Genomic DNA, 21,970 nt, shown 5'->3' with positions numbered 1-21,970 from the left:
TCTTCATCTTGTTTTGGACCTCTACATGCAAAAAGTAACATAGATTAGGAACAACTACATCTATGTATTTGTTTTCAATGGGTTTTTCAGCCTCTATTGGATCTTCGAAATTAAAGAAATAAAATTTTAATGTTGTTCTTAGTGTGTTGACCGTGTTGAGATAAAATGCCACGTTATTCCGAGCTGATTATGATAATAGAGGGTTGTTATATGCCATTGATTTTTTTTCCTTAACTGATAATTAGATGTAGTTCACATTACTTTTATGGCTCAGAATTATCCGAGATACGAGCAAGTTAAGCCGAAAATTGGATTATGAAAAAGAAAGATGTAATTCACACTGGACTTTTAGTTATCTGAATTTTTTACAAACTAGGCTACTGACTTTGCGTTGATAAAAAACTGAAGTGGCATAAAGAATAATAACCTTTTTATGTTTTCTATGCAAGACGACTCGTTCGTTTTGGGATTTTAGAATTGGATTTGGATTTGTAGGTAATAAAGTGTAAAAAGAAATAGAGTAATGATTGAAAATATGAATAATGATTAAAGAGATATATGAGAGTAATAATTGAAGAGAAAAAGGATAATGATTAGAATCGAAAACTCCAAAACAAACGGGGTCGATTTTCGAAATGAGTGGAAATATGATCCACATTCTTATGGTAGTATAGATTTATCTATCTATCTATTATTAAATTAAAGAAAACTAGGACTCCGACTCCATCGACAAAGGGGGAAAATGTGAAGTCAATAAATTCTCCAATATTGGAGTATGTAGTAATCCAAAGAAATCTCAAGATTGTGATAATCCCAACTTAGTCTCAAATTCAATGTCAACTAGGAGTACTATATTTACCCAAGATGTGCCACAAAAATTTCCGGTATCGTCTTCGTTTATTTCCTTTAGGTGGCCTTTCTGACCAACTTTATTTTGTCCAAAATTGTAACAGGGAATCCCAAGCTCTATTTGTGTAAAGGGCGGGGGGGGGGGGGGGGGGGAGGGTTAGTTTGTGTTTCTCAGCAATAACCCCCAAATCTGCATATCCTTTATACATGTCAGAGCACTGATTTGTCAGTGCTTATAAATGTAACAGATAAGGTGATAAAGGTTTCGAGGGACATTCTTTGTATAATGAGGGGATATAGATACAGTCATGCTACTTGTATATACACTTTTATACATATTTTGTACATATATTTATGGGATCCACCTCGAATCTCATCAATATGATGCGAACCGCTTATTATTTTTGAAATAATGTTTTAAGAGTTCCTGTAAAAAATCAACTCGATAAGATATCGGTAAGAGCTTTTTCAGAAACCATAGGGTGAAACAATCTGATTCGCACTGCGATTTCTGAAAAAGCCTTTACAGATATCCTATCGAGTTGATTTTTTATAGAAACTCTTAAAACATTATTTTAAAAATAATGAGCAGTTCGGATCATATTGATGGAACCCGAGGTGGACTCCATAAAAATGTATGTACAAGATATGTATACAAATGTATGTGTTCTTAGCATTTTTGATATAGATAGACAGAGGGACGGCATAGCAAGTGGGAAGAAAACATATTGAAAACAGAGAGAGAAAGAGAACCCAAGTGGACAAAGTGGGTAGCCATCATCTCAACCACAAGGTGTTGCTCGAGTCAGAGCATACCAGCAAGTACAAAATAGAACTGTGCTACACACAGCAATTTGTGCACAAATTGTGCACAGATTTGGTTGTGGGGTCTACCACGGGTCCCACACAAATCATCCGAGTTATTCATTAAATGTAAAACATTTTTTCAAGGGTCTCCGTAAAGAATAAGCTTAATCCAATACCTATAGGTGTTTCATCCAACCATCTAACTTTTCATTCAGATTTTCGGATAATGAAAAGTTATATGATTGGATCGAGTATCTATAGGTATCAGATTGAGATTATCTTTTACAGAGACCCTTGAAAAAATATTTTACATTTAATGAACAGTTCGGATGATTTGTGTGGGATCCGTGGTGGATCCCACAACGAAATCTGTGCACAGATTGTATGTGTGTGTAGACTTTCTGTACAAAATAATACCTTCAACTGTCAAATATTTAGGTCACTGGAGATTTACCAAAAAGTTAATATTCTCGATTACAAAATGCTTATCGAGATATGGGCAAGTTAGTTCGCATACTCGATTATGAAAAGTAGTTAAATAAATAGTTCGTAATTTGATTAAGCACTCATGCACCGAAGATGAACGGGGCTAAGCAATCTGCCAAATCTACGGATCTACAAATACACCAGCAGGAGAGCTTCCGCCTTAGAGGAAGCACCCGCGGTGGACAAAGAGGAAGCAAAAATGTTGGCTCGTTTACTTCGGTACCAATGATTCAAGACCAGTATGAAAGTTCGTTCAGGTTGACTTGAACTTTCAGGAGTAACCGAAGTGGCAATGCAGTTTGAAGAATGCCAAACCAAACGGAAAACTGTTCTTAGTCACTGACATAAAACTCCTACAAACTGGAGTTGCCAAAAACTCCACTCCCCTTTTGTGAAAACCCACAGTGGTGATCTTTCGGTTTTGAAACAACAAAATACAGAAGTAGGTTGAAACAATTTTCTCTCGTAACTCCACGAATTAAAACTATTCAGGTAAAAAATTGAGAACGCTTTGATTAAAAAGAAAACTGTTTTTTCTATCAAGAATGATGCCTAGTACTCGGAGAAGTTGATGGGAAAAAGAGAGGAAGAAATGATACAAAAACTAGGAATGACGCTTACAACTTTACAAGTTACAACCTTTTCTAAGCCTCAAGCAAAGCTAGTTGGTTCCTCGAAGCTGAAGTAGTTTTTATCTGGTCTCTTGATCTGTTAACGTGCACACGTAGCCGCATATTGCTGCAAATGCTTGGATCTCCTTTTGTTTTTCAACTTTCGGAGGGCAGTCAACTCGATTTGCCTGATTCTTTCTCTGCTCACACCCATTGACTCCCCAATCTCTTGCAATGTCTTTGTTCTTCCATCCCCCAGTCCAAACCTCAATCGGATCACGTGCCTCTCGTTCCACCTAAGTGTGTTCAATACCTTTTCCAGGTCCTGCATCATTGTCCGCCTGGTCAAAAGTTCTTCCACTGGTACTTCATCAGGAGCAGCAATTACATCCTGTGATACAAAAGATGACTGAGAAGTTGAACAAAAACGGCATCTGCGGGAGAGTTTATTTGAATAGGGAAATATACGGACCAAGGGATTGAGATCGAGGTTGAATCCGGTCTTTTGGTCTAGTGATATTGGAGATTTAGGGGCTAGTAATACAGCTTCGAGCCTCTTCATTGAGAGCCCTGTGACCTCAGAAACTTCTTCACTGTTGGGATGTCTTCCAGTATTGCAATATAGCTGCTTGCTGGCCGCCTTAACTTTATAAGCCGCCTCAACCAGGCGAGGCTGTGGGAATCAACATGCAAAATCAAAAGGTGAAAAGCAAGTTTCAAAGTAATCCCATTTTTTTGCATCTTCATTTTATCGTGACGTCTATTTGTGTCACATCGATGAGGAAATCCACTGCTAAAAGAAAAAACTAAAACCCTAGCAATCAATGTTTTGTTTTATGTGCCGAAATGTGGTACACTTTGTTCACATTAAATTAATATAAATATCCGTATGGATTTAATGTACGTTCTGAGATATGGTACACTTTGCTACCAAACGGGAGTTCTGGGAGGATATAATTTTCTTAAAGGATTTCCTTGCACGAACAATAAAATGAACTAACATCTAGGGGAAATGGAGAATCAGGAGGAAATTATGAAAAAAGGGCCACAAAGATCGTAGAGATGTGTTCTCATGTGATCGAGTCATCTACCACAAAAATAGAATGTAGTCCATGGTCAGAATATTATTCCGATGAAAGTTGCTCTACAAGTACCTTAAATTGGAGTAGTATATATCTGTACAAGTCTATCACATCATACCACCTAAAAAAGCATGTGGGGTACCACGTTCGCACTCCACTTCCACATTCCTAAGTAAACTGCTTTCCAGGTAACATATAAATAAGTTGGAAAGCATATGTGAACTTACTGGTAAGCTAATTGTTCTGGTCTGGTCATTAAGAGACTTCCGAACTGCTTGCTTAATCCACCAGTGAGCATAGGTTGAGAACTTGAACCCCTTCGAAGCATCAAACTTTTCTGCACTTTTCACAAGGCCTCGACAACCTTCCTAATATCCAAGAGAGGTAAAAGTTGAGAAAGTTAATGCATTCCTTATGTGGCTTTTACCGTATAGAAAAATCTCCAATCATGTGACTGCATACCAGAACAAGATCTTGGATATCCATTCCAACTCCGCAAAATTTTTTTGCAATTGAAACGACAAGCCGCATGTTGCTGACAATCATTTTTTCTTTGCATTGAATGCCATATTTTAGACGCTTGCTCAGGATTTTCTGATCAACACCTGCTGCGTCAGCCCATTGCGCAAAGGTGGGCTGATTTCCACAATGTTCAGCATAAACATCTCGGAGCTTCTCTAATTTCAGCAGGTCCTGCATTTGAGCCAAAGTTGAGATATACAGTAATCAAATAAGGAAAACTGCAGGACAAAAAGCATATAATAACTGACTAAAGCATATAAAAAAAACAAACAAATAAACAAACAAAAAGAAACAGAAAACATCTTGAACAATAAGTTATGGGAGGGGAAAAATTGAAAGCAAAGAGAAAAGAAAAAGTCCTTTTTTTCCCTCCAGAGGCTGAGTAGGAACTCCATTGGAAGCTTCCTAGGTTCAATTGCAACATGGCATAATACCACCATGGTGTCACCAAGGTACATTCTCCCAAAAAAAGTAGTAGGATGCCAAATAAATAGAAAGCTGTGAAGAAAATATAACCGAAGGCAAAGCTCCCCCACCTAAAAGCCCAAGAGCCGAAGCAAACAAATGCAGCTTGGTCATTTCAGTATAGGATTGTAGTTTCCATCCACAGGAATCCAAAGCAAAAACCAGACAAAAATATCACAACCATTATCGACAAAGTCGATTGGTCTACAAGCCCTTGAGTACCAATTTCAGAAGAACACAAGTTTTGATGCTCGTCTTTACATGCTTGGGGTGAGACATAAATTATCCAGACTTGCCATTTGCCGAACAATTAATTCTGTCTGTTCTCTTGGTTCTTTTAGGAAAAAAGGAAAAGGGAAGGGAAAATACAAGAGAGAAAAAGGAACAAAAGCAACTAAATTTGTTTCATCTTTGGTTGGGTAAGGAAATACTTCATACAAGGTAGCCAATAGGTATTTGCAAAAGAACCTTTTTCCTGGTTGGTTACCCATATAAAAATGGTATATTTCAAATAATATTCTTTCCGTTGATAATTCCGACATCCCAACAAACCATAAAAATTTAAATTTCAGACTTCGAAAAATTCACGTTGGGCAGCTGTAGCATAGCCGGGCCCCCATGTTGTTTCTCTGATTTGTTCATTAAAACCATGTAGACACATTTGCAGCACTTTTAAAGGTTCATAGAGATTTAGGAAATAGGAGAAAAAAATGGCCTCAACATAGCTCAATGGAAGAAATGGATGTAGCCGACTTCAATTGATAGACACTAAGGGCTCTGTTTGGATAGCATAGATTCTGGACGCATCAAGTTAGGGAAATGTGCGAAAACCTGAACTCATCAGCTTTTACCCAAAGTTGCAAAACTAGAAATTCATTCGTTTTGTTTGGTTGGGAGTTTAGTTTAGTTTAGTTTTGGTAGTGGGTGGAGAGAGAAATAGGATAATGATTGAAGAGAGGGGTAATGATTGGAGAGAGAGAGAGATGAGAAAGTAATAATTGGAAAAATAGGGTAATGATTGGAAAACAAAACTATATTAAGAACCGAACAAAGCCATTATTGTTGGTAATCACTAGCAACATTTTTCTCCCCATAGGAGAGATTACTGCCACCAAATTTTTTATTTTTTTGGATAAGTAAATAATTATATTAAAGAAGGCATTAAGGGAATGCCATCCCTGCATACAAAAAGGCCACCAAGACAAAAAGGCCTTATACACCACCTAGTGAAAAGAACAACTCAAACCACTCTAGAAAATGATCAAGGGAAGGATTACACTCTCCCTTGTCCTAACCATACAAACTACTAACCACAAAACTTTTAATTTTAAACAAAGGCTTTTCGACCCTTTCGAAACATCTCGAATTCCTCTCACGCCAAATAGTCCACATCAAACAAAGAGGAATCATAGCCAAACGCGCTTTCTCTTCTTGCCCACTCTAGCACCCCTCCAAGCGATTAAAAGCTCCATAACATTTCTCGACATAACCCATTGTAACCCAAACCAAGATAACACTGTGGACCAAAGTTCCCATGCTAGCAATTGAAACCCACATTACCATATCATTCTCTGAGAAGATAAACTAGATACAATATTAGTTATTTAGATTATAAGACTTTCAAACAAATAATCTCCCCATTATCCCCGATTTGTTTCTCCTTAATCTTACCATCCTTGACGCTATCCTTTTCACTTTTCCTATTACCCAGGAGTAATTATCGGTCACTAGGTAGCTATTATCTATGTTACATGGATCCTTCATTTTGGCTCAAGTACCCGTGTCGATGTGTCCGACACTCGGATCCTTTAATTGTTAAGATACTTACAGAAAAGGAATATCAAATTAGCTAGAAAAGTGATATTTCGAGTATTTCACATAGATAAGAAATAGGGAAATAGCAAAAACATAATTTTCTTAACCCTTTCTTGTTTAAATACATTTGTAAACATAGTCTACAGTACATAATCTTAGAAAATTATGCAATATATAATACAAACAAGAGTTCAAGACGTGTCCCCATATTTGTATCCAAGTTGGGGACACATATCCACATATCCTAAGATTTAAGTTTAGGAAGGTCCGACGCTTCGACTTACACTCAATACTCGCACCCGAGTCCATGTAACATAGGCTATTATAGTTGTTAGACGAGATTTTATAAAATAAGAATCGCACCTGGATTCCTTCTGACAACTGATGTTCTTCAGCAACAGTGAGAAGCCTGGACCCACTTGTAGTTCCTCTCAAGTAACGCAACGGATCAGTCATATCTTGCGAAGAAGTACGCTTTTTTCGGCTTGTGGACTTGACAGATACAGTAGTTTTGGCTGAAGCCTTCTCAGCTGCTTCAGCTCTTCGGGCATTTCGTTCTAATTGACGCCTTGATCTCACAGCTACATCAGGGAATTCTGTGAGGAGCTGTTTAAGTTGCTCATTTATTGGAAATAAATCATCTTCCTTAATACTAGGGTATTGCAATGGAAAGTTCCCCCACAACTCAGTTGCAGCTGCTGTTAAATCTCCAGCTACACCAACTTGTCTTATTTCTGAAAGCATATTAGCTTCAGATGCGACTACTGCAGCTTTGACATCCGCTGTTGTTAAGTTTTTATGGCTGACCATCATTGCTGCTTCCTTCGCAACTCTGACAGCTGATTTTGCGACTATTGCAGCTTTGACATCCGCTGTTGTTAAGCTTTTATGGCTGACCATCATTGCTGCTTCCTTCGCAACTCTGACAGCTGATTTCGCCAGAGCAACTGCTTCAGCAGCAGCAGCAGCAATAGTAGCCTCTTCACTTGTAAGTATAGTTTCTGTAGCCAAACTTGCTCCAAAATTTGCCTGCAACAGCAAGCCTGAGTGAATATTTTAAGATAAGATGCTAATTAATGAACAGAATCAGCAGACACATGATATTTTGTAATAAATACGGTCAACAGACTGACAGCAAAATGACACGGCATCTTGTAAACACCCCCAACTATAATAACTTCAAGTTGATATGGGGAAACCAGTACCACATTATTACCTAAAAATGAGCTTAACTGGGCCTGCACTAAAACAAGTTAGGAGCTGCTCATTACCTAAGCCATGCAAATTAAGGTCTGAAGTCAGTCAGATATTTGCTTCACTAAAGTTCGCAAAGAACAACATTAACTTTTAAAAACTTAAAAGATAAAGAAAAACAAAACCAGAAACAAAGGAAATCTCAATTTTGTCCAGTTCTCATCATTCCATAGCTTTGATAGAATTTTACCTCTGTGGGTGGACCAACCGTGCCTACATAAGTCCAAGGTCTGTCTGCGGCAGCAGGATTTGGTTTATCTTCTAAATATAGTAATAGCAGCTTTTCCACATCAATTGTTCTTGCAGTGGCGGTTGAGGTTGGTGGTGATGCAGTGGATACCACGCATTGTGACCGAATAAGGATTGACTCTTTACATTTTACTGCAATTTTCACGGGATAACAATGAATCCATGACTCTACATGCAACAGAAAACAAGAAAAGCCTACAAGACTTACCCCGAAGTCTACTCAAAGATATGGTTATAAGTGCTAGCTTTCGGAGTTTCTCAATCAATACAAAATCCACGACTTCATATACAACTAGAGAAATTACAAATACAACTTTCAAGTGATAAATTTTTATAGTTGGGCTACAGGTACAAAGGAAATCAATTGGCTGTATTTACAGCCGGTCCTTAAAGAAAGGCAGATCTACTGACAAATTTGCTTTTAAGTTTCATGCGAATAACATCCATATCCAGAATAACAAGGAAAACAAAGAGTCGGACAACAGAAAAGGTAACCAAAATCAAAACCAAACTAAGTCGTATACTATGTTAATGATGAGAACCAACTGGTCTGGTAATGAACATATTAATGTTTTTCCTAATCAACCTTTCGCAATGAAGAAGAAATTAGGCACAATCATGCTAACATGTGGAACCATATTTTAAGTTTTTAACAAACAATCAAAAGAATTCCCCTAATGATTTAACAACCACAATGAGTTCCCCATACAGGAATAGCCATGTAAGTTTGTAAGTACGGGCTAGCCAACACAAATTCTTGGACACAAACCGCAAAAGTGATGGTCATGATTTAATCTAATTTCCCAACATGAGATAAATCCCGTATGCCAACATGATTGGTTTTGGCCTAATTCCTGGCCTGAGAAGCAGTGCTCTACAGCAAATCAACACCAAAATTGTGTGAACTGATTTTGTAAAGGCAATATTCATGTCTGTGTACACTTCATGATAAAAACTTTACCCAAACATACGCAAACTGACATAGCCAATTGTTCTTGAAGGTGGAAGTTAGTATTTAAAATTTCATGTTTAAGAGGACCCCAAAAAAGAAAACTGTCTGCGTAACTAGAAAGTAGAGGCAGAATGTGTCTATTCAGTGCAGTTAATATAATTAGCAAGATCTGACACTTAAAAATTTGTTTCTCTTTTCTTGTATCTGAAGGCAGCAAAAAAACTGCAAAGTACAGCTAAATTCTCATCGCCCAACAAACGAACCCCATATAATAACAGCCCGCTTGGTGTGAATTGGGTCTCAACTTATAAATTACCCCTAACTTGTTCAAGTAATAAAACCAGACTAACAGCCCGTATGGTGCAGTTATAACAAATGGTGAGAAAATAATTCTATTTCAAGACAATTCGCGGTGCACATAAGTTGAGAAAAGAAGAGAATTGGTTCTAAACACATTTGATTGGTTATAACTTATAGCTTCTGAGATTCCCAATCAAACATACTTACATAAGTGAAAAAACCAAATCTTTTCCCTTTTTTTTTTTTTTTCCTTCTTTTTCCTTCCCGTGTGAGCACAACCTTTTCTCTTATTTTCCCACCAACTACACCAAACAAACTCTAATTGATAGTGAAACACATCTAGGAATACTAAAGAAACAAATGTGAACGAAACAGACAATTGCCAATTGAGAAGCCCAACTGAAGCTTTACCATCCCAATTTTACCATTTTAAATGAATGATGAAGGCAGACATATATATTTGAATTTACGCAAAAAATAAATATTCATTTAGAAAGAGAGAGAGAGAGAGAGAGAGACAGAGACAGAGAGAGAGAGAGTGAGTGATTTACTCACAGAGATGAATAGGGGGGTGGAAGTGGGGAGTTTTGGGATGGAAAGAGAAAGTGTCCGGCAAGCACTTGAACTGCGGCAGCAGACACGACATTTTCCTATTTGTATCTATTCATGTACCTACGAATTGTGTGTATGGATATATATACTGCTATCAGTCTGCAACAGTGCTTGTAGATGAGGGAGACAGAGTCACAGAGAGAGAGATGTGCAGAGGAAGTGATAAATAAACGGATAAGAGGTGGGAGAGGACTGAGGAGAGACATATGCCTGAGGAGAAGAAGGAGAACAAAGGAGGCGACTGAGGCTTCATATTGGTCCAGCCCATGTCTCTTTTTCTCCATTTTAGGCTAAATAAAGCCCAGTATTTTAAAGAGTTGGACACTTCGAATCGGGTCCCATTTGGGCTTGGCAGATCACCAGCCTTGTTAGGCTTAGCGTTCGGGCCGAAGTATGTCGGGCTGGCATCAATGAATCGGCCCCCGATCGCACTACCAAGCCAAACCGACGCGAACAACAGTTATTGGATTCGTGGATCAACAATGCTACAACCACACACAAACATTTATACATTCACAAAGAGTTTATGAGTGTGTGTAAGTGTTTGTGTGTGGTTGAAAATTATTGTTCGTCGATATCGTGGACATGCCATTTGACCGCGTCAGCATAATCGTTTGGATTCAACACGTCATTTGTGACGTCGCACCAAGCGCTTAGGAAACTTGCCAGACACGAGGCAACTTAAGCCAAGAGGCCCTATTTTCTCTAACATTTTAAAGTACAACTCCATGCCCTAAATAGTAGGCCGTTACCATTCATGATCTAAGAGCTCTGCACTTCGACTTCTCCATCAAGGATTTACTTGACCATTAGAGTACCTTCCGATCATCACCAGCCGAGTAGGAGCTGAATGTTGGTCCCCTGTTAGGACTAGGTTAGAAAGACAGAGTTCAGGCCTGATTCGAACCAGAGGTCAAGCTAAGGGATCCCAAAAGAACATCACCCCCACAAACAACTTTCTTATTTGCGGAGGTTGTGGACTCATCCCCATTGAGAGTATGAGACTGTTGGGGTGGTCTTCGTCCTTTTTTTTCCGTAAATGTAGGTAGTAGGCTAATGTAACACCTAACCATTGGGACAAAAACAAAGATGTGTTGGGTATATAAAAATTGATTTTCACACTCATTTTTTAGTCATCCATGTTTCTTTTTTTGTTTTTATCTACTTAAATTTACTATCTTGCCCATTTTCAATACACTTCTTTACACATTTAGGACAACATTGTAAATTTATGCTAATAAAAAAGAAGAAGAAGATGTGTGAATAGCTAAAAAGGAAGTGTGGAAATTATTTTCCTTAACAGAATCCTCCTATACTAGTAATTTTTCTTCTTGCAATTATTTAGCAAATCTTAGCACTTAACGATCTCAACCTAATTAAAATAAATAAATTTGGCTGAGTTTCTCTAGGCTTTTTGAACTTTTTCTTATTTTGTCTGTGTTTGAATTTTTTTTCTAAATTTTTAGTTTTGCATCAATTTTTTTGGACTTTTTGATTCGTCTCGTTGAGAACGATGAATCAAAAAGTCAAAAAAAATTAATGCAAAATGAACAAGCGCAAAAAAAAGCTGCACTTGTTTACTAGGAGTAAGGAGTTTGGACTAAATTAATTACTATTATTTATGAGAATCACTTATTTTTTAAAGTTGGTAAATTTTTTACAACTTGTGATTGGAATATTTTGAGTACGTCTCATCGAGCAAAATTAGAGAAGTGAAAAATAATAGTATTTTTACTGAAGTTAAAACAATTTAAATAAATAAGAATAAATTATGTCTTTTTTAAATCTTCCTTTAGTGTTTTTTAGTTTTTACTTGTAACATTTTATCAATAAACTTTAAAAGTAATTAGGATGTGTTTCACCAACTAAAATAAGTAGCGAGAAAAAAATACTTCAAAAGAGTTAAAATTCTTTCCAAATGCGAAGAAAACCTTTGGATTTCCACCGGGGCCTGTTACGTGCCCCATAAGGTATTTTTTTATTATAATTTGAACTGTTCATCTTAGTAGGACCTGCAAAATAATATATTTACTTAAAAAATGAGCTTTATCGGACATCAATAGGTAGATTAAAATTTGAATTTCGATTTAGAAAATGGACAATCATGGATAATTTAACTTCAAAATTTATGATCGTCCATTTTGTAAACCAAAATTCAAAAGTTTTAATATACTTATTAATATCCAATCAACCTGATTTTTTTAAGAAATATATTACTCAACATACCTTATGAAATAAACGATTCAAATTATAAAAAAAAGTTTTGTGGAGCCCACAAAATTTACTCTCATCTAAATAATAAGAACCCTAGCGAAATGGGCCCGGAGAAAATTTTGGTCATATCCATTTGTCACCAAACGCCCTAGGGCTCCCTGTCACCACCGTCGCATTAGCAAAACCAAGGCAAAATAACCCGGGTCTCTGTCCAAGCCCAAGGACTCTCTCTCTCTCTCCTCACTCTCACTCCGGAGACGCACTATTTTTTTTTCAAATATACAAACCACAGTCGGTAGGGTTCGTTGATCCATCACAACATCTCAGTTTTCTAGAGAGTGAGACCGAGAGACTCCATGTCTTCGATTCGAGGTTTCGCCAAGGATTGCAGGGCCCTAATGGCCGCATCATCCAAGGCCGCCGTGGCACCCAAACCCTCCTCCGCCGCAAAGCCCAAGCGGCCGAAGTCGCCTACCAAGAAGAAGGCTCCGCCATCGTCGTCGGAGCTTCGGAAACCGCCCCGAGCGACCGGTATTCTCAAGGTCTCGCCGGTGTCGCCGGCGCTCCGCCAGTTCCTCGGCGCTCCGGAGGCCTCTCGCACCGACGCCGTCAAGAAGATCTGGGAGTACATCAAGCTGCGCAATCTTCAGGTCTATCTCTATTCCATGTGTATATGTGTGTTTACATCGTTTATGGGGTTCAGAAGGACCTAAGTGGGTTTTGGAAAACCCTAAACGCCCCGTTTGGACCTAAGTAAGATTATTATTATTATGGGAGATTTGGATGGAGTCGATGGACTTGTAGAAGGGATGCTCGCCCTTGTTTTAAAGGGGAGGAGTGGTCATGTAGGGGGATGTACTAGGAGCTCAGTCACATAAACCTTCAAAAATGATAGGGCTGCAAACGTACCGAACCGAGCCAGCTCTATAGTGTTTGAGCTCTGCTCATTTACTAAACGTTCCGAAAACTAGAGCTCGAGCCATTAATGAGCCGAGCCTTGCTAATTTCCTTAACGAGCCCCTTTAAACGAGCCTAGCTTATAAAAACGAGCTGAGCCTATAAAATGAGTTGAGCCTATTCGAGCCGAGACGAGCTTTTGAGGCTTCAGCTCAACTCGTTTAGTAAACAAGCCTAAAACTCGAGTTTGAGCTCGGCTTGATTACTAAACGAGCCGAGCCGAGCCACTAACTGCTCGCGAGCAGCCCTAAAAAAATGTCATGCGCTCCTACTCTCAATTCTTGTAACGTGCTTGCGCTGTCGATCCTTGTTCTCATGGATTTTAGTAGCTTGGTATGTATTTCAAAGACGCTTTCACGCTCATCCTTGTGCTCCCACTCCCGCTCATGCATGCGGATGTGAGTAATGTGACTTAGGGTAGGAGTAATTAGAGTGTACATCAGACTTGTATTGAGAAGGAAGAATGATGAAAGATGGTGCTACCTCAAAGTTTCCATTGTCGTATGACTTTGTGATAGCAAATAGTAGGAGTTCATGTTTTAAGGACAGAGATGGCCAGTTAGTGAAATTTCTTCAAATTGCTATAAGCATGGACCAAAGACCAAATGCATGTCCTTTTAAGTTCTTGGAGAGCTAATGAAGGAACATATAGGAGACAGTCAAAGTTTCTAATTTCATTGATGGGGCCGGGCACGCCGCATGTAGTGGAGGTGCCCTGTTTTGGCAAATAACACTACCTATATAGTATGTATACACTATTGCATCAAGTTTTGTATGATATTGGCACCGCCTATGAGGGCCAAACCCCATTTAAGATTTTAACATAGAACTTAATTCACAACCCACAACTGCTTATATTTTTGTAATTGCAGTCTTTCTTTTTATTGATTTAATTTTCTTGTTTGAACTTTATGAAAGTTAGGCACCCGCCATATAAAATTCTTGGTTCCGCCACTGTTCATTGAATGGGACTAATATTATTACATGCATGAGTAGGCCATACAAGAGGAAGAGTAGGGCAAGTAAGCTCCCATTAATCGGATTGTGGAATTTGAAATGTGAAACTTTGGCTATCTATCAGAATATAAGGATGGAAAAAGGAAAATGGGTTTCAAATCTGGAAACTTACTCCATGCGGTGTGATGTTCCAAATTGTATTAGAAAATTAACAAAAGATGCTCTTGGTGAACATAAAAGAACGGAAATTGGAGGTAGAGAAACAGAGGGGCATTAGTCATACCCGTGAGGCATGAACAAATGGACTATTTTTGGGCGATTAGGGCTAATAGGCAAAAACTTCATAGTGAGTTTGTAAATGTCTGTTTCAAGCCCAAGAAATATGCTGTTCCCACTGTGATTTCCTTTGGCACCATTCCCTCTCTCTCTCTCTCTGTGTTTGTGTGTACCCTCAAGTGATTTGGTGGTGGAATAAAGAGGTTCGAAGAATGATTGAAACAAATAGAGATTTTATATTGCTTTTTGGGAATTACGTAAGTTTTCAATTTGAAAAAAGATGAAGGTGGTACTATCATGGGATTTCTATTGGCGCGTGACCCCCGTGGACTATTTGAGTTACCGACTTACCAAAGTTGAAATCCTTGTTGGTCAACCTTTTCTTTGCACCTCTCTTGTCGAGCCGGAGCAAATTTGTCAAACAGAAGCTTTACGAGAAGCCTTTCATCAAAGCTCTCTAATTCTACTCAACGACAACTTAAGCGGAAGGCCGGAAGCAATAGATTAATTTGTGTTTTCACCTATAAAATCTGGTCTCCTGTAGTTTTATACACTTTACATCCCGTATATTCTGGTAAACTAGTTGAATTCTGTAACGAGCATAACATGTTCTGAACTTATGATGTCTTTTATGCTTGCTATTCAGTGCACATAGCGCGTGCGGGTATCTGCTGCACCTTCTGCATGCGTGATTCATGCATGTGGCTGCTTCTGTGTGAACTTATGCACACCATGCTTTACAAATGCACACCATGCCTTACATGTATTCAGAAAACTCGTGGTTGGTGTTACCTTTACTATTTTCGGTTTCGGTTTCTGTTTCCTCTTTACTATTTGTAAGAACAATCCTGTTTCTACCTTGATACTTCACAGCGTGTTAACTTTACATTTACTACTTGACACGATTTTATAATGTTGAGTTTGACTAACGGATACTATTTCACGCTTTAGGATAGATAGCATGCATGTATAACATGGATAATATCCCATGTAACTATGACATGAATGCCGTTGGAAGAGTTCTGTATGTCGTGATATAGTTCACTGACATGCGCGTGTTTTGACTGCAGAACCCCGCTGATAAGAGGGAAATTTATTGTGATGACAAGCTGAAGACCATATTTGAAGGGAAGGACAAAGTGGGTTTTCTGGAGATTGGAAAGTTGCTATCCGGCCACTTTGTGAAGGCTAACTGACTGCTGAAGTGCTGATGAAGTGGTTAACGTTAACTTTTGGTACTTGAACATCTTGTAAAAAGACTGACTTCTCTTCGTGATGTTTGATTATCGGTCTAAGGTTGATTACAATGGCAAGATGTTTTAATTTGTTCATTTGTGAATTTGTTAGGAAGTGTTGGTTTGTAAGAAAATAGTTCAAGTTGTGTGGTTCCTATTCTCATTAAAGCAGTGGACATCCATTTCAATGCTCGTGTTCTGCTTGTGTTCTTAATGTTATCTTCGGAAATCTTGAGCTGAGATGCATTATGTCTGTTTGAACAAGCGTCTTTTCGTTTGCCAGCTTTGCAGTTTTTGCATCCCATACCTATTGGAATTTGGCTGTAGCATGTTGCAATTACAAATAGAGTAAGTTCACATGAAGGATGAATGGGATTTTGTCATTATGTTAATTTGCCAGAAATACCATGCTATCGGTGGCTAATTTATTGCCTTGAGTTTAGGCAATGGTTCTCTGTTCTGAACAGTCCGCCTGTCCCCGCCCAGTAAGGTAGAATCTCGTAAATGACAAATTTCGAGACTATGTTATACGTGTTGGTTGGTGTATGGGATTGTGTGTGCCTTGATTTTAGCTTGCACTGTCACAGCCAAGAGTTACTTCGTTCTGGTTTTGAAGTTGTCTCTACTATGTAATGTTACAGGTTCTGATTGCTCCGGTCCACTTCCAAACCTGGTTGCGATCAGCTTATTAAGTTTCTAAAAATTGATGAGAGTTTGTACTCACTTTTAGTTGGAAGCAACATACGATTCATCTCATATGCCCAGTTAGGGTAGATCACTGTTGTTGACTGCAGCCAAGAATTGCAGCCGTCAACGGGTAGAAGTTCTAATTGGGAATTTAATGAAATCAGCATGTCTGGTTGGATTTCTATTGCATTTCAACGATTCTACAGACTCTTTAAAAAGTCTCAATTCATTTTGAAGACTCTTTGCTCTAGGTTGCGTCTGCATTAGGAATACACAAAGGGATTTATGAAAGAGAAATGACATAGCAAGATAGGATAATGAGAATAAGCTATTCCTTTTTTGGTCTTCATTGTTTTCCCTTACTTTGGTAAATTCCTTCACGAATTCTTGATCAAACAGAGCTTTGATAATTACATAAAGAGAGCATGACAGAAACAAAACCAAGACTTGTAAACATGCTACTATGCACTAGAAGAACATAACTATATCAAGAATACATAAGCTGCTTACCGACTAACAATTGGTTTTCAGAAGTTCGATTGAGAAAGAAAAAAGAAAAAAACGGAGTTGTTCAATGGAAAATATCAAACTGAAGGGATAGGATTTAAAATGATTTGGACACTTCATTTGCTAAAGCATTCAGTACAAAATTGCCTTCACAATGGGAATGGATTTACTTAATTTAATTCAGTTAAGGAGATGATGTATCCATTGCTCAACAATGGCAGGAGAGCCATACCAAGGTCTCGAGTCATCATCTGAGCCAACAGGGGAGTGATATACTCCATCAAAGCTCAGGTTGAGTGCACCCTCCAGGTGTGCTGCTACTTCTGGGACAACTCCATCACCCCATACATCCGCCTGACCGCAAACCTGACATATCATCATATATTAATCAGCACTTCCAGTTCGTTTCGCTAACTAGGCGAGAAAAGATAAGAAACGCTATTATATTCACAGATCTTTGAGTAGTAAGAAAACAACAAGTGAGAGAGGGCAACAGGTGAAATTTTCCATTACCTAATTTTTTGATGTGCAATCTTGGTATGATGGAAAAGACATGACAAATCCAGATTCTTTCTCGACAAATCACACTAGAAGTGAAATTAGCAAACTAAGAGAGTTCATTTCTCTGCATATTTTGAATTTCCACAATATTTCACACCAATTAATAACCTAAACGTCAAGGAGAGAGTCCTCTTTCTTTTCGTTTCTCATTAATTCTCAGAGTCAATTAAACCAAACAGATGGAGTTGGTGCTTCCGATTCCAGCTTAACTAAGAAGACGACAACCCAGAAGAGTAAGGAAAATAATTCACCTGCTTGTACCCCTGACCGACAAAGCGGGTTCGAAAGGTAGGGGAAACAGGTGTTGATAGGCTTGCAGCATTTACAACGGCAACCTCGGAATCTGGTTCGCCAATGTCTACGTAAGCTGCAGAACTGGGATTCACATTTGGATCATCAAGCAATCGAGCTCCTTGAATGTACCTGAATCACAGAAATCCCTTGGTTTCGACATAATATAAGGCTTTTAAAGGATCAATCTGGAATTAATTTTGGAAACTAATTACCAGTTATATATTACATATTCTTCTACCACAAGAGTGATGTCACCATGTCCAATTTCCAGCTAAAATCATATATCTAGAAATGGCTCAAGACATTGGATGGATCAAATAAACTTTATCAGTAATGACTAATCCACAGTGCTTGGCAGTCAACAATTATGATAATATTACAGGAATTCAATAGTACTAAGGAGCAGCACTTTTTTCCTTGAACAAGATACACAAAATTAAGAAGATTAGACAGTGGCAACTATTAAGCAAGTTAAGGAATAGGAACAAGATAACACCGTGTTCTTTACCTCCCTGCTATGCACACATATCTCAGTTCCGGAGTATAGACAGCTTTTGAGCAGTTTTCTTCAACATAATTCAGGAGGCCCCTAGTTTGATCAATAACGCCTGGCGAACCTTTTGGAGGTGGCCTGAAAGGAGAAAAACCACTGATTAATACAGGCTCTCAAGGATAGGAAACGATGCAAATATCGAGGAGATCCAAAGAGAATTGCAACAATACTGGCAAATAAGATTATACATACAGGTGTGGCGTTCCTAGAGTCAATAACAATGAAATATTGGACAACCCAAATTCTTCCATGTAAACACGTGCTAGCCATCCTCCCGCTGAATGTCCAATTAAAGATAAAGGTCCACCTACAATAAAATTTTCTTAATTATCAATTTTTACCAGCCAATGTTATTTGCTTTGACATGTACTTACAATTTCAAGATTGCACATAATGCAGGTTACATAAGTCATCTATGCCACTTCTACATTTTATGAAAACACAGAATAAAGGTCACAATATGCATCTTATGAAATGGATTTTCTGGGGAATTACTCCAAAACTTTAGGTTGAATCACGTGAATTCCAAGGTATGTATGGAAATTGGAGAAGTTAATGATACATTTGGAAGCCACTAGAGAGATAATCACCTTATGATTATGGAGTATGGAATGACGAAGCCTGTTAAACTAGGAGTCCATTTGATACACTGATACACATCTACTGAGGGATGCTACTTAATAATTTAGAGCAGAGAATCATGCATTGCATTAACAAAAGGCACTATGGTGATAGAGAGGTGCAAATACACAGGTTATGCATTTACCATCAAGTGGAACAGCTATGACAGTTACAGTTGCTTTGTGAGCCAACAAGGCATAAGAGCTAACTTGCATTTCAGATAAGAAGGAAGAAGATGAAGGGATTTTTTACTCTTGTAGAGAAAAGCATAGGACCAAAAATGACATCACCAAACAAAATGATGAAACAGTGCATGCAGACATGCATGTGTGGATGTACATCACTTGTGGCATAGATATATGCTGTAAAAAGCAAAATCTTTGGTCTCATTCGATCTGCTTTATATGAATGTCTGTGCATATGGATTCACATAAAGACGGTGTCTTTCCTCAAACTCTAGTTGCCACATGAAGCGACCACTTAAGCGAATGATAATTTGTATGTTGGTATAATGCACATTGACAATGTGGAACAGGAAAATCTTTGATTGCAGTAGTCCAACACTCCAACAGGAAAAGCTCTAGTGAATACAAAAGGCTAACACCACAAAACACCCAATTCAAACACTTAAAGAAGGGTATTTCTAATAGTAGCGAAGACACTACCACATTGAGGACCCTTAAAGCGACTACAATTTAGTGTGCTTAGTGCACATGGTGCGAGTCCACTGATGGTTTTACTAATACAAGCATAATACAAGCAAGTAAATACCCGATTTTCAACATGAACAGTTTTTGGCAGTTTGAAATCTAAAGAAAAGCAGCTCCAGTAAGAGGTTGTGACAAACCTGCAGCCAGTTCCTTTGCTTCATTGACAGCTTCATCAACCCTCTTTAAATACCTGCCCACAAGAGTTTTGGCTTAGCGAGCACAAACCATTACCCCCAGACCCCAAAAAATAAAGTGAAGAGTAAGAGCTCAAGGAAGTACCAATCAAGAACAGGGCGAGGGCGCAGAGTCCCCTGCCAGTAATTCGGGTCCACCAAACCAGCTGCATTCCTCAGCCAATCAATCCTTGAAACCTTGGCAATCACCGTCGGCACTCCATACCCATTCAGTGTGAGCTTTAACTTGTCATAATCACTTGTATTATTTCCTAATCCCTAAAATAAATGTGGGTAAGAGTCAACTAATTTGTAGTTAAATTCATGGACATGATAAGATGCCTACGGACATAAACCCAGAATTTTTTTAGCTCTAGCTTCTTGCACAGCCAATGGTGTCATTTCCTGTGCCCTAAAATAGATGGGTGATAGAGTGTTGTCCTGTTAGTGAAAGTCACATACACAAAACAAAAGACGCACGAAAATTGTCCTATTAGTCGAATTTGAAAACACAGTAAATTGCCCATAAGCAAGTCCACTCATGAACCATTAGGCTGCCAAAGGCATAACTTGGCAATAGTTTTGGAAATTCAAGTCCACCCATTGCTATCATTTGCTGCCAAGAATGGTAAAGTCATCTTTAGTGCCAAATTCGGCAGTTAACTTTGGCTTTGCTGAATCTCCCACATCATCCAAGCCAACTGACCTGTCTCGGAGACCAAAATGGTTTTAATCCAACGTCTAGATTTGAGATTGTTCCAAAATGATATCAAGATGATGAAACAACATTTATCTTCTTCTTCTTCTTCTTCTTCTTTTCCCACTAGTTGACTTTGTAGCAAGCAAGCGAAGTCATTTTAGCACCAATGGAGGCTTCCTCTTATGTACTTGTAGTCGCATTCATTACAAACCAAAATTCAAGTCTACAAAACTTAATGAAAGTTTATAACGATTTGCATAAATCTTCCTTAACCAGTACCAGTACCAAACTTGCTTATATGCAGAAGTAAAGGCTACAGATGTGCGAACCCCAAGGGGTCAAGGTCGGGGACTTAGAGGCTTGCTCCTTCCTAACATCTCAAGTTCGAAACCTCACAAGTGATATCAACTCCTTTGGAGCTGGTCCATACGGAGCAATTACTCCGGCTTTAATTGGGCTCCGCAAGTGGGCGGTGGGAATAAGCCCCTAGGATCAGTTGAGGTGCGTGTAAGCTGGCCCGGACTCCTGATTTATCAAAAAAAAAGGCTACAGATGTGCATCTTTTGTTTTGTTGTTCTACTAAGATAAGTACAAAAGTATAAAGTTCACACAGCAAATTCTTGCAGTTGGCACTCAAATTGTAATCTTGGATCTGCCCACGTTATCAATCAATAACATAAAAGCAGGTATAGGGAGAGTACGTGAAGTGCAAGTGGAAGAAATGCTTAACTGGGAGAATCACGGAGGGGCGGTAGTTGAGGGAAGTAAGTTGGGAAGATGAGGCGATGACACCTTCTTGTTGTTGAGATGTTGCAGAGCAGCGGCAGCTGAGGGCTTTTCGTGGTGGTTTTAGTGGCTGAGAAAGTGGTGGTGGCAATGCCAAAGCTAAAGCCATTAACCCCACCCCACCAAGCCAGTCTATTACCGAATGAACTCTGTCGTACCAGTAGTAAACTAGTAATCGTCGTCTCAACGGTGTCCATTTATTCAATTGGACTACTATCTTCTCTACTACAACAATAGTACACCAGCTTATGCAAAAGGGATACCCCAGATTTTTCTAACTTGTACCGGATTTGTGTCCACAAAATTGCATGAGAACATAGCTAGACACGCGGATTAAAAAAAAACATAGCCAGACACTGTTCGGTAAAGAGAAACTATCGAGGATTGGTACATACTCCTTCCGTCCCTTTTTTGTGTCCAGTATTCCATTTTGGGCTGTCCCTTAATAAGTGTCCATTTTGTAAAGTTAGGGGGGGTAAAAGTTGATGTATTGTCTATTTTGTCCCTAAAAGTAGATTTTATTTTAAAAAGTTAGTAAGTAAAAGTGTAATGATGATGGGTAGATAGGGAAAGTGGAGGAAAAAGTTGATGTGAAGGGTGTAATGATGATGTCTTTTTAATAAGTTGGAGTTACGAAGCAGGACACTTAAAAAGGGACGGAGGGAGTACAATTTATGATATCCAGATCATGAAAATATTTATAAAAATAAATAATAAATAATAAAAGTGTTCATG

The 21,970-nt window shown here is 38.6% G+C and overlaps 3 protein-coding genes across 5 annotated transcripts; 1 reads left to right on the top strand and 2 right to left on the bottom strand.

The window, feature by feature from the left end:
• Positions 1 to 2,635: 2,635 nt before the first annotated feature.
• LOC131334228 (RNA polymerase sigma factor sigB) lies at positions 2,636 to 10,228 on the bottom strand. Of its 2 annotated transcripts, XM_058369155.1 has the most exons (7): positions 9,948 to 10,223; positions 8,082 to 8,272; positions 7,001 to 7,666; positions 4,298 to 4,528; positions 4,063 to 4,203; positions 3,226 to 3,426; positions 2,636 to 3,144 (listed from the first exon to the last, which is right to left on the bottom strand). In XM_058369155.1, exons 1-7 carry the CDS (start codon positions 10,036 to 10,038, stop codon positions 2,854 to 2,856), a joined length of 1,812 nt encoding a protein of 603 aa, XP_058225138.1. In that variant the 5' UTR covers positions 10,039 to 10,223; the 3' UTR covers positions 2,636 to 2,853. The 2 variants fall into 2 exon arrangements, with proteins under 2 accessions (XP_058225138.1, XP_058225137.1); XM_058369154.1 differs by having other exon boundaries at positions 2,636 to 3,426; positions 9,948 to 10,228.
• Positions 10,229 to 12,383: 2,155 nt separating this feature from the next.
• On the top strand, positions 12,384 to 15,831 carry LOC131334227 (upstream activation factor subunit spp27). The gene is made up of 2 exons (XM_058369153.1): positions 12,384 to 12,868; positions 15,479 to 15,831. The coding sequence occupies exons 1-2, from the start codon at positions 12,575 to 12,577 to the stop codon at positions 15,602 to 15,604; spliced, it is 420 nt and encodes a 139-aa protein (XP_058225136.1). The 5' UTR covers positions 12,384 to 12,574; the 3' UTR covers positions 15,605 to 15,831.
• A 946-nt stretch (positions 15,832 to 16,777) lies between these two features.
• LOC131334223 (uncharacterized) lies at positions 16,778 to 21,546 on the bottom strand. 2 transcript variants are annotated; one of them, XR_009202085.1, is made up of 8 exons: positions 21,180 to 21,546; positions 19,856 to 20,028; positions 19,714 to 19,766; positions 18,438 to 18,552; positions 18,201 to 18,323; positions 17,650 to 17,821; positions 17,351 to 17,462; positions 17,082 to 17,203 (listed from the first exon to the last, which is right to left on the bottom strand). XR_009202085.1 is itself a non-coding variant. In XM_058369146.1 (7 exons), exons 1-7 carry the CDS (start codon positions 21,342 to 21,344, stop codon positions 17,018 to 17,020), a joined length of 987 nt encoding a protein of 328 aa, XP_058225129.1. In that variant the 5' UTR covers positions 21,345 to 21,542; the 3' UTR covers positions 16,778 to 17,017. The 2 variants fall into 2 exon arrangements, 1 of the variants encoding a protein (XP_058225129.1); XM_058369146.1 differs by lacking the exon at positions 17,351 to 17,462 and having other exon boundaries at positions 16,778 to 17,203; positions 21,180 to 21,542.
• Between the last annotated feature and the right edge of the window lie 424 nt (positions 21,547 to 21,970).

The sequence above is a fragment of the Rhododendron vialii genome, chromosome 7a (assembly GCF_030253575.1).
Source record: "Rhododendron vialii isolate Sample 1 chromosome 7a, ASM3025357v1".
NCBI lineage: Eukaryota > Viridiplantae > Streptophyta > Magnoliopsida > Ericales > Ericaceae > Rhododendron > Rhododendron vialii.
This window is presented reverse-complemented; position numbering and strand designations above follow the sequence as displayed.